At 38.4% G+C, this 13,146-nt stretch overlaps 2 protein-coding genes across 4 annotated transcripts in view; one reads left to right on the top strand and one right to left on the bottom strand.

The window, feature by feature from the left end:
* NECAB1 (N-terminal EF-hand calcium binding protein 1) overlaps nt 1–6,293 on the top strand; it is a 51,896-nt gene extending 45,603 nt beyond the window's left edge. The window contains exon 13 of one of the 2 annotated variants that reach the window (XM_083623396.1): nt 141–724. In XM_083623396.1, the coding sequence (XP_083479522.1) occupies nt 141–169 (29 nt within the window). In that variant the 3' untranslated portion in view covers nt 170–724. Of the gene's footprint in view, nt 1–140 lie in introns of both variants that reach the window. The other variant, XM_083623395.1, reaches the window with a different exon arrangement.
* On the bottom strand, nt 1,820–13,088 carry LOC310766829 (uncharacterized protein C8orf88). Of its 2 annotated transcripts, none has more exons than XM_083623490.1 (6): nt 12,920–13,088; nt 9,188–9,283; nt 7,907–7,983; nt 4,836–4,920; nt 4,108–4,214; nt 1,820–2,290 (listed from the first exon to the last, which is right to left on the bottom strand). In XM_083623490.1, exons 2-6 carry the CDS (start codon nt 9,255–9,257, stop codon nt 2,231–2,233), a joined length of 399 nt encoding a protein of 132 aa, XP_083479616.1. In that variant the 5' UTR covers nt 9,258–9,283; nt 12,920–13,088; the 3' UTR covers nt 1,820–2,230. The 2 variants fall into 2 exon arrangements, with proteins under 2 accessions (XP_083479616.1, XP_083479617.1); XM_083623491.1 differs by having other exon boundaries at nt 1,820–2,426.
* Nucleotides 13,089–13,146: the final 58 nt, after the last annotated feature.

The following is a 13,146-nucleotide window of genomic DNA, read 5'->3' on the forward strand; positions in this document are numbered from 1 at the left end:
AATATTGCTGTGCTTTCATTTGTGCAAACTGTTAAATGGCTAGAATAAACTCATTCATTAAAAGCCAAAATAGCTAGTACAATTTAAGGAGTTGCTGAAATACTAGAATTGTCTAATCAGCATGAATACTTCCTTTTCAGCTTCCTGGTGGATCCTCAACAACAACTAGAAGCTTCGCTATAATTCCTATTAATGACATATGTTCTGCATTACTTTAAAAAATATATATTATAAAGCCTCTAAAATTAGCAGATAACATTCCTTCCATTTTTAAAAAGGGCCACATTGTACAAGTTATTTGTTGCTACTTTATGGAATTATATAATGGTATTTATTGATCTTAATTTGTTTCATATGGCTCTCTGTTTATGTTATTGTGCATAGTGCTTTTATTGTGTGTTTTAACTATCTAACTATTTGAGAAATCATTTCTGGACACAAAGCAGGATGTAGATTTAACATATATGCTTATATTGGACATTGATGCCTTTTGCTTAATAACATGGTGTGCACTGAAGTCAGCCCAACATGGATACTAAGCTATTCTATATAACATACGTGAACTAAATGGGAAGCAAGACTCCTGGATTGACACAAGTTTTTCATTTATATTAACAGCTCATATTTAGCTGCTGCTGCTGCTGCTACTCTGTTAAGCCAAGCTTACTATTTATTACTGAAAAATGGAAAGCTCCACTGTAAGCCCATGCACAGCCAAAAGATCTTCAAGAAAAACTTTGTCCATGGAAGAAAGTGCTATTCCATCTCTACACTCATAACACACACACACACACACACACACACACACAAGGATTAGCTCAGTTTTAAAACCTGTTTGCAGCCTTCGGAAAAGATCAGAAACACAGGCCATTTACCAGTCTTCCTTCCAACAATGATAGGTCAAGTCACAAATGAGAACGAATTTAGCTGTCCACCTTCAGTGCATTTCATTTGTGTAATTTCAACTGACTGGCTGCAAAGTTGAAATCGCTTAAGTTACCTGTAACAATGTTTATGACGAGGATGTCCACTTAAGGAAGACAGCCCAATAAGGAAAGCAGAGAGCTTAAAAGCTCTTCACCTTGTGTTGGAGGCAAAGTCCATTTGCTGCACTGGCTTTGGAGTGGTAGGGATGCTCACGTGGGGGCAGTTCAAGAGGTTGTTCTATACACAATTTTGGCTTTATGCACAATCGTTAGAATAGAACCCCGCACAAGTTGCAAGTAACCATTATTTGTATATCTGTCTACAATGTCAGCAGCAGATAAGTTGGCAATCATAAAGTGAGATATGTATAGCAGAACTACTATTTTTTTAGTACAAAAAGCAGGATAGGACCTAGCCTTTATATAATTCCACTGCCTGGTTATAGCTGCTAGCAACAGCTACCGTTAACCTAGAAAGATATCACTTGGTTATAGAGTGGTATCAAGCTTCAGTCCTACTCAACAGACCCACTAAAATCAATGGACTTAAGTTGATTCATTTCAACAGGTCTACTCCCAAGTAGGACTGTTTTGTATACTGATGACTAAAGTTAAGACAATAAGATCAGTGGCTTACAGTCACATAATTAACTCTACACAGTTTAAAATCCACACCACCCTGAATCAATCTAGTTTATTTAGGAAGAGTTACAGTGATTGATGGAAAAAGATAAGGTGAAAAATGGGGGAAGGGCAGAGAGGGAAAAGGACAGGTCACGATAAAATTATTAAAACATACCGCTACTATTTATAAATACATTAGAAATGTTATAACACCAGGAAAAAAAATGGCACAATCCAACCAAAGTCAAGTCCCAATGATTTCAATGGAAGAGATTTAAGTATGTGCTTTTATAAAAGACTAGCCAGTATTTTAGATATACATGTATAATACACAGTGTACTTAACATTCACTAAGGGTTGATACAGAGGAATGTTTACTATGTGATGGTGGTTTGAAGGCTTACTGTAAGGTGTATGTAGCAATGAGGAGTCAGTAGTTTATAGTAGCCGACCAATGAGAATAGCCTTCCTCACCATTGCACATATCTAATCAGTTGCAGCAAAAGTGATCAAGTGAACTCCAGTCCTTCAGGCATCACAGCTATGGCAGTATGGTGTCATAGGCAACATTTCCAAATTTGAAAAGTGACAGTGGTTCTGCCTCATTTTAGCAGTTTTCTCCTTTATAACTACAAAAGCTCAATGAACTATTGCTTTAAGTCATACAAAACTTGAAGTTTTCACATAAGTTTTCTGTTGAAAACAGCTTTACTTCCGAAATGAACTGATGGGTACACCAACTGTAAAAGATAAATTTTGATTACAGTCTATTGGCATTACAGATCCCATTTCCCTTAATTTTTAGTGGTGAAAAAGACACATTCCTCATCTTCAGAAAGACCTATTGTTGCTTGCAGTAGGTAGTAAATAGTTTTTCTACAAGACAAAATGTCCCACCACCAAATTTAGTTAATGAAGAATATTCGCAATAGATATTTAAGCAAGCTTAAGGGCAATCACAGCTCTGGACTAGACTCTGAGCAAATATTTAAAAAGCTGGGAGCACACATATATGCGTAAAACTACAGAAGGGAACCTTCAGCTCACACGCCTCCCCATTTAGCCCATGACATGGTTTAGTCAAAACCACCCCCAGCTGCCCATCACCAAATGCCATGTAACATCAGGCTTGAGACAGGTAAACCAACAGTGCCAACTGAAATGGGAGAAACAGAAGCACACTTGTAAAATTCGGTTTCTTTCCATTTTGGAGCCTTTTTTTCCTGATTCCCTGCAGCAACAATACTTTGTATTGCTGTTTATTTTTAAATTCACCTGCTATCAGTTTCTGTGCTCTTATTCAATTGTTCTTTGGCTGTTTTAATATATTTTGTATATTGCTTGTGACATATGTGCAGAATGTGATGCTATAATAATAGTGCTGAATTCAAAAAGTACCAAATTACCAAAAGGAAAAGAATCAAGCACACACTTGTTGCACTCTGCAAGCCTTGAGTTCAAAGCTGACAACAGAGTATAAGTTGGTAGGGCAATTCACCTGTCTAAGTGGTCCACAGAAGGTGGGAGAACTCTGGATTTGGCCCACCAACCAGGTCCAGTCCCACCCCCTTGACATAAAATAATAAATGGGTAACAGAACCAGGAAATAAGAGAACACAAGCTCTTGGAGTAGTAATAGCGATAAAAAAAATGGGAATGTATCCATTAATTTGAGTCAGTTCCTCTACTTGTAATCTTGTAAGGCCCTTCCCATACACTCCAGATTGCTCTTTAAACCCAGAAATGTTTAAAGATTTTTATAGCATTCCCCTATAGCAGCTCTCTGAAAAATTCCCAGCCACACCCCACTTTACTGTGTCATACCTATAGTTCTTGTATTCATGTCAGATTATGGGAATGACTTGAGTTACTGGGAAAGTATTGAAACACAAGAACATCTCAACTGATTATACAATATTTACCTTATCATAATTGATGCTCTGAAAAACTCAGAATTCCCAGGTGTGCAACATATTAGTAGGAACTATTCCTTGAGCAGTAGGTAATTTGGAAGGAGCTTGCATAAATGGAAGATACTAGGTTGCTCAAGCAAAAACGCTTGTACAAAGGGTATAGCCCACCCCCATTGTCCTGCTGTAGCCTCCTGCCAGGTGATAGTGGCTAGGAGGGGGAAACTGAGTGAAGGCAGCTTGCATAAGAAGAGCTCTATTCAAATATTGCCCCTATCTAATTACCCCCTTGCTCCACATCTCAGGCATTTTGTGCTGTCCCTGGACACTTGAGAAGCTATTCAGGAGTGTTGGGGGATATAGTGGGAAGAGGGGTAAGATCAGTGCTTTTTTTCTGGGGGGACGCAGGGATACACATACCCCTAAACATTTTGTGAATCTAAGTTTGGCCTCATTGAGGGGCAGTATTTCAATACAAGTAGGAAAATGAGAGTACCCCTAAACATTTTTTTAGAAAAAAAGCACTGGATAAGATAATTCCCCTTCTATGACTGCAGCACTAGATACCAACAGCAAGCTCCACCAATTAATTAATCTGTACTCCTTTTAACACAAAACAGGCTACTTAAATACTTTCAAACACTTACTGGTTTTTCAAGTACAATGGGATGATCAGGAAGAAATTCTGGTTTCTTTTGTGCAAGTGAAACCTTTGAAAGCTTCAAGAGGAAATCTCTACTATATGTTATTCTCTCTGTCAATGCAAATTTTAAATGTTAAGTATTGTGCTGAAGAGTACATACATGCATGAAACAGCTCGTGAAAATTATAAATTAAACTATTTTTATAGTATTTATGATTCTTACCTCACTGGCAAGTGAGTATTTGTGAAAGCTACATTGTAATAGATTGGGATTTCTACAGACTATGGGATACCCATTTATACATAGTTTTAAAGCTGAGAGTTCTATAGCATTAGTAATATTGAGAAGGGACAAGAAATGTCAACCAGTTGAAACCTAGTTTAGCTCATTTACCTCTGATGTACAAAAAGCTGTCTTGCAATGAGCTTTGTGTACTGAAGGAGCTCTTGAACACAAGTAAATCTCCATTTTACTCAGTCAAATCAATTCCAAAGTTTTATAAACTTTAAATAATAGAACAAGACTAACATTGCAATCTGAGGTAAACTTTGTGTAAATATGCAAAGATCAATGCATGTTTCCTCAATGACTGCCTGAAGCCTCTTACTCAATCCTGAGACAATGTAAAAAGGCCCATCAAGACATGTCCCAAATTTAAAAATTGGCTTTTCAATAGTCCATACACCTCCAGTTTATTAGTATTGTTCAGTACTTCTACTCACAATGTTTACCTTTTGTAACTTCAGGTTTATGCTGCTCTGACAGTGTAGGAATCAGACTGTCATTTAAAACCAGCATTCCATTAGACTTGCACATCTAAAAACAAAGAATAAAATACTGATGTTTTACTGCAGTCTAGAATTCATCTTAGCTGTTCATGCAAATATAGTGATGAATACGTAATTCTAGTATGCTGAATGCTTAATTCTATTAATTGGGGGGAAATTCAGAGTAGCAGTAGCAGCATTTGTGGTTGCAAAACCAATGAATCTTGTAGAACTTAAAGATTAACGAGTTTATTATGGCATAAAGTTTCATGGACTGCAGTCCATGTCACCAGAAGCATGAAGTGTCACACATATGTGTGTAAGTAGTTGCAAAAGGGAAATGAGATTTAGAAAGTAAGACTGTCACACTTTCTCACAGGCCTTGGGTGGTAGACCTGTACTTGTTTACAGACAGCCACCCAACTCACCAGCAATATGTCATGTAACATGGGCAGAGGAACAAGCCATGTGGCAAACCGAGATGCAAAGTCTGTCCACTTGTCCACCCTGCAAAATTATTACTGGAACTAGCGCCAGCATCAAAAGGTTCTTTCACCTTTGCATCTTCCAATGTTCAATCTGCCTGCAATGCATTTCTGCAGCCTCCAGAAAACAGGGGTTCTCAAACCTTCTACTGCTTGGGCTGAAATTTACTGATGCCCACCAGTCACAAAGTGCTGGTGCAGAGACAAAGCCAGAAAAAGAAAAGAAAAAGACAGTTGACATAGATTATGCCAGCTACTAACATTTCCTACTGATTATTTAATCTCTGAAAATGGCTGAACTGCTTACAGCCAGCAGTGGCTCAGAGGGTGGGGACAGCAGCAATGTGAATTTTGTGCTCAGTTCTATGTCATTGTTTCCCAAATTATGGACTAATAGGCCAGATTTTAAAATAGAATAATAAACTGATGCAAATTTGACACCAGAAATGGCAAGACTCAAAAACTATTCGCGGAAACTCGACCTACCAGACCCCTGTAACCTTGAAGAAAAGAAGTTTCAAGAGAGACTAATGTGAAAATGCTGTATTACAATTTATCAAGATGTTAATTGTCATCGCTTGTGGCTTGAATAGGGACAAAGGTACCATCATCAAACTACATGTGTCAGGTAGCATGGAAAGCAAAGATACCAAAGCCCAATTCAAAGTGCTGGTTTTGACCTATAAACCTCTTTACTGCTTGGGTCCCCCAAGCAGTATTTTCAGCAACAATTAAGATATATCATTTTTTCCCAAGCTTTTGATAGACTAAGATGATGTCATTTTGTTACTCGTGCACTGCCAAAGCTTCCTGGGGCTGTTTGAGGGGGTTGTTTTTCTGTTTTTATTGCATAATGTATTGATATTTATGTTTTAAATGTGATTTAAGTTGCTTGCATACAAGCAACTAACAGATCTAATAAATACTAATAATAATATCACTGTATTTTGAATGATCAGCAGCTATTTTGTAAGTAGCCATTGTTAATAACATAATAATCACTGTTGGTACTTTCTGTATTCCTCTATAACAGATTCCTCAACCTCGGCCCTCCAGATGTTTTGAGACTACAATTCCCATCATCCCTGACCACTGGGCCTGCTAGCTAGGGATCATGGGAGTTGTAGGCCAAAAACATCTGGAGGGCTGAGGTTGAGGAAAACCTGTCCTATAACCTCAGTTTTACACCCACACTGCAAACAAGTTGTAAAGGTAAAGAGACCCCTGACCATTAGGTCCAGCCGTGACCGACTCTGGGGTTGCGGCGCTCATCTTGCTTTATTGGCCGAGGGAGCCAGTGTACAGCTTCCAGGTCATGTGGCCTGCATGACTAAGCCGCTTCTGGCGAACCAGAGCAGCGCACGGAAATGCTGTTTACCTTCCCGCCAGAGCGGTACCTAGTTCTCTACTTGCACTTTGACATGCTTTCGAACTGCTAGGTTGGCAGGAGCAGGGACCGAGCAACGGGAGCTCACCCCGTTGCGGGGATTCGAACCGCCAACCTTCTGACCTACACCACCTGCATACAAGGTGTAGGTGTGTATAAATGAATCCTGAAAGAGACCAGAGCTTGTCTGAAGCGCTGTTTGATGCTTATATAATATAATTGGTGTGTGTGTCTTTGTGTACACATAGCCATTAAACTTCATGCACCCAATAAAGTGGAAGCTACCCCATGAAAATTCAGACCACAGTAAAATTGCTTGCATTTAAGGTGCTACAAAATATAGCACATTTATTTTGTTAACATTTAAGGCAATCACAAAACCAAAACATACCCCTACCACAAAAAATGTATCCTTAACATGTACAGTATCTGCCTGCCTACCAAGACCACAAACTTCAGATTTACACTGCTTCACTATCCCAAACCAACACAAAAATGGTACGTATGCAGCCACTACATATGATATTGGCACAGATACTTTAACAGGCATGCCACTTAAATGAAAATGAAGTTAGTATTATCTTGTAATGGAGTCATATCTATTGACCCATAAGCCTTTCTATGCTTGACTACTGTGTCAATGGTCATGCTTCATCTAAATGGGTTCCTTGACACAATTGCTTGAATATCAGGTCTCAAACTGCTTTATACAAACCCAATTAATTTCCAGAGAAATACAAAGTAGACAACCTTCTGCAACCTAGTGCATTTTAGATACTTAGGTCTGCAACTCCCATCACCCACGACCCTTTGTAATATTACCTCTGACTGATGGGAATCCAAAACATCTCTAGAGAGTACCAGGATAGGAAAGGCTGGGGGAGATTCAAGGATTAGACTACTGAGTGTGTAAATGGAACTATTTACTACTGATTCTGTAGGCACAGCTACCAAAATCATCATCCCCCCACCATATTACTGTAAAAATAATTATTTCATTCAGCTTTATAATTTCAAGGCACATCATTATTCCCGTCTCCCAAATTGAAAACTGAAGTTGAGACACAGTTATTATCTAGTTATATCAAAGCTCAATTGGGACATTTGTAGCAGCCCAGAATATAGTGAATACTATTTATTTTGTATACTGGATGAATACTTACCAAACTAATTTCATTATGCAAACGTACAGAAGGGTTGCATGGAAACTTTGTCTGGAAAGTGAAAGTGGTTGCTGATACTGTGGGAAAGGATGTTGTAGAAATAATTTAATATGTTTACTTCTTTGTTAGTAAACTGAACTACACTTTCTTGCTCTAATCCAACTTCAAAAATTAAACACGCTGAATCCAGAGCAACAGTGTAATATTTAGTCCATACAAAACATACATGAAACCATCAATGTACATGATGATTTGTAAATATCCCAAAGCTGCTGTACACTGGTTTGACATTTTCATTGAGCTATCCGCCATAGCCAAGATTTCTTTCCTGGTCAGTCACCACCAGTTCAGAACCCCTTGGTGAAGTTAGGAATTTTTTTTTGCCAGAAATGGACAGTTGCAGTAGTAAATGCAAGGGGTGACCAGGAAATGAACCAGAGTTTTCACAAACGGAACAGAGAGGAAGGGCTGTATTTCTCTGCAGTGTTATTAAGAGAAAAGCAGCATTACTTGCCAACAGACCAAATGTGGAGAGTAAAGTACAATTAAAATATAGCTTTATGTATGTATAACAGAGAGGATGGCAATGTTGTCAATGAATATGGCAAAAATATAAGCGGGGCGGGTTGGTTATTTTTACAGCATAGTTCTGTAGATGTCTTCTCAGAATTAAGCCCCACTATATCTAATGGAACTTTATCTCAGGGAATATTCAGAAGAACCTTGCTTTGCATGACTTGTAATGGGGGGCTGCGATTAAATGCCAAAACAGCTAGTGCCATCAGCTCTAGATATCAGTCAGAGAATATTTTGTACTATTTGTAGTAGTGTCTTGGCATAATGATAATAGATAAATGCAATAAATACATATGGGCACATAAAAACTAGTAATGCTATCTCTTAGGGTTAAACTATTATAAATGCCACTGGTGACAATGGCAGCTTCCCTGAGTTCTCAACCTTGATGCCCATCTTTCTACTTCTTTACCTCATCTAAAAGAACTTCAGAAATTCATCCCCCCCCCCCCGTCTCTCTGTCTCTGTCTCTTTCTGTCTCTCTCTCTCTCTCTCTCACACACACACACACACACATATACAGAAAGAAAGAGACTACTGTTAGGACTGTGGCACAGAAGGAAAGGCTTAAAATTCCCTCCTTTTATTCTGATCTCTCCTCTAATTGCTATTTAATATTTAAGAACCACATCATACAACAGCAAATTACATATAGTTTGGTACTCTATTTCCAAGTATGCACTCCAAAATCATCAAGATGCTTACCATGGGACGAGAGATGGCGTGCAGGTCTTGCTGGCTGGAGGGGCTTACCAATCATTCCTTTTGTTTCCATTATTTTAAACACTTTGAGGAGCCATACTATAAAAGACAAGGTACATGTACATGCAAATAACTATAGAACATCCAGAAATTAAGAAGCTTAACATGCATTTATCAGCCTTGCAACTTTAAGGTTGTCCACCTGCTGTAGCACACTCTCTAGCATCGCACACCAAACCCTTAACCCTGTTCCCTATCTTTGAACTTTCTTGTCTCATCCTTAAAAAGAACAAAAAGAAGCTAAATTCCTAATAATTCCTAATGTTATGCAATATTTCAGTAACACCCTAAACGTGAACTTAGCAGCTGTATCTTTCAACTAAATATATAATAGGTTTAGCCTCTCTTGTTTAATAAGCAAGAGTAAAAGGTAAAGGGAAGCTCCGGTGGGAAGGTAAACGGCGTTTCCGTGCGCTGCTCTGGTTCGCCAGAAATGGTTTAGTCAAGCAAGAGTAGTGGCCTATTAATCCTGATTTGACTGGGAATGTTCACTATGGCTAAAACAGTAAACTATTTCCCAATCTACTATTAGCATATTATGAACTGTTATGCACTCTTTGAATGTTTACGGCTATTTTCTTGAGGGAGGCACTAAAGAGGACATCATCGTAGGAGTCATATTTTTCATGTCATTGTAAATTGATTTACAGTGCAATCCTAAACATGTTTATTCAGAAGTATGCCTGATTTAGTTCAGTGGGACTTGTTCCTAGGTAAACAAGTACAGGACTGCAGTTTTAATGTATTTGTTTTCTACAGTGATTTTTTAAAAATTATTTGATTTGATTTGATTTGATTAGACATTCATACAAATATTAATACACATACATTTACAACCATAATATCATCATAATAACAACAAAAAAGGAAAAAAGGAAAAGAAGAAAAACGAAAGAAAAAAGTTAAGGTAAGAAATAAGTACATAAAATAGGTGGATGAAAATACACCTTTGTGACTTCCCTCCATCAGTGCTCGTCATTTTTTCATTCAAGTTCTTATTACATTGCAAATCATGTATCACTACATTATTTCTTTTAGTATACTATTATATTATATTATCAAGATGGCTTTACAAGCTTAGTCTAAACATATCAGCATGTTATCTTTAGAGCAGTGTTTACTCATATACTCTTCGAACCATAACCATTGTGACCTTAATTTCTGATGTGTTTGATATCTTATTGCCACAGTTCTATATTTTGCCAGTTCTATAAATTCTGTTAATTTAGATAGCCAATTCTCTTCTGTGGATATATAATTTCCTTTCCAGTTCTTTGCAAGGAGTAACCTGGCTGCTGCAGTTGCATAAAAGATTTTCCCCCTGTCTTGTGGTATCGCATATCCTACTACTCAGTAAGAATGACTCAGTTTTTCCCCCTAAAGATATCCTGAGCATCTTTTTTAGTTCATCGTGGATGCAGCCCCAGAATTTTTTTGACTTTTTTGCAGCCCCACCAAAGGTGCATTATAGTACCCTCTACTTTCATGCATTTCCAACAAAGATTGGATTTGGTCTTATATATTTTATATATATTTAGGAGTCATATGCCACCTATAGAACATCTTTATTATATCCTCTTTTACAGAATAGCAGTCAGTGAATCTTCTATTGAATCTTCTATCAATTTTCAATAACCTTTCCCACTGGTCTAATTGTATTATATGTCCGATATCTTGAGCCCATTTGCTCTGTGCTTCTTTTATTTGTTTATCTTTTAAGTCCCACTCTAATAATAGCTTGTATACTTTAGATATTAATGTTTTATTATTTCCTAATAATACTTTTTGCAACTTTGATTCTCCCTTCCCAAAGCCTAATTTTTTATCCGAGGAAGAAACATTGGTGATATTGAAGCCAGTCTGTGAGATGGTGCCTTATTTCTTTGAATGTTTTCAGTTTTGGTTGGCCTTGTTCTTCCTTTACTAATTGGCTGTACGTTGCCCAATTCCCTGTCATACAGTATTTATTTTTTTGACTGAGAAGGCTTCTAATGGTGATAGCCACCATGGTGTATACAGTTCCAATAAGGGTTGATAAGTTGTCCACACCTTGTACAATGTGCTTCTGAAGATGTGATTTGTGATGCCTTTGTGAACTTTTACTTTGTTGTATCCTAGGTAGGCATGTAGTGATTTTATTGGCCTTGAGAATGGCAATGGATATGTGCAAGTTAAATAAACCCTAATCATCAAAGTCAGCTGTTGCTGGACACTATCTTCCATTTTGGTTTTTAGCCTTTTAAAATATGTTGTAAAAGAAGAAACTACTTCCTTTGCACATTTATGAATCTATAAGCTTTAGTTACATGTATCTGAACATGTCTTAGCAGTCAGAGTTATCATGAAATCATGATTATTATAACTGAATATGTTAATTACTTTTTCTCCCAACCTAAATAGACCTCAGCTACTTTTGGGTTTGTCTGTTTGAAAGCAAAATTCTAATAATAGCAGCCAGATACTGCAGATTGCACTGTCATAATGAACCAGGTAGACAACTCCTCCACTTTTAATAATAATTTAATAATAATTTATTATCTGTACCCTGCCCATCTGGCTAGGTTTCCCCAGCCACTCTGGGAGGCTTCCAACAAAGATTAAAAGTACATTAATACAAATACATTTTACAACTTTCTGTGTCTAAAATGTAACATGGGCAGTGAGGTTTTCCAGTGCTTTTCTGGGGGAAGTTTCCATTTCATAAATTCATGGAAACCCTTCCAATTCAAGATTTTCCAGACAACCCACATCACTAGGCATGGGAATCATTCTTGTGCCTGGGCAGCATATTTCTTTTCAGGGGTTTTTAAAAATATATAAATACAAGTACTGACAAAGAGTGAGGGTGTCAGCTGCAATACCTGTGTGCATTATGAGAAAATAAGGAATTCAGGATTATTGGTTTTGGTATACAAACATATGTAGCTTTACCTAATCAAATCAGATATGATTAATTTACTCAAATGATTTAACCACATGGCCACCCTATCCGCTTCCTAACCCATCACATCAAAAGAAAGCACACACATATATTAGATACACGGCCCCTACTTCCTGCTGGACCGTTCAGATAAACCAAACGGTCTTGGACCTGGGCTTGGGTCCCATTAAAAACTCCCTGGACAGTATGCTGCTGAACTTTAAAGTGACAGATTTAATTTTCAGCGACCTATTTGCCCATTCGCTATAACAACACCGTCTGCTATATTCGAAACAATACCAAGAAATATTTTTTTTTAAAGGCGCCTTGGCAAAGAAGTGCGAGGGGCGGAGTCCCGCTTTGGTTGCGTCCACATACCAGAACTCCAAAATAAATAAATAAATTTAAATTTAAAAAATCCCTGAGATTCAGGAGACCACTTAAAAGGAAAGTCCAAGGGCAGCCTCGACAGGACAGGGGGCCAAATACTGAAATGGAAAACCGATATGGTCGCGTTTTCAGGCTTCCATAAAATTTCACTTTTCCTCCATCTTTCTGAGGCTCTTAAGAATTATTGCTTGTTTCGTTTTGATTTTAAATATTTATACCCCGCCTTTTCCCCTCAGGGGACTCAAGGCGGCTTACAGACCTCGCTCTCCCATGACAACGAACTCCCCTTGCGAGGGACGCTCCCCATTTCCACCTTGGCGAACAAACGATTGCTTCTCCTCCCTCTCCAAATATCCCCGCCTTACCGTTTACCGCGAACTCCGACGAATTAAAGGCTCGGCAGCTTTCGGCGTCCCGCTCCAACCACAACTGACAAGGCCCACCCGTCGCCGCCTTCACACTTTTAGAAGCGCGAAGTGGGCGGGGCCGCCTGTGAAAGTGGGTGGAGCCAGGGCCGGAACCCTCTCCCCTGGCTAAGCAACTAACGGTCTCCCCGCGTGCGGCTAAGCATTCCGAAGCCGGCGCGCGCTCT

This window comes from Podarcis filfolensis, assembly GCF_964270895.1.
Source record: "Podarcis filfolensis genome assembly, chromosome: 7".
In the NCBI taxonomy this organism is placed as follows: Eukaryota; Metazoa; Chordata; class Lepidosauria; order Squamata; family Lacertidae; genus Podarcis; species Podarcis filfolensis.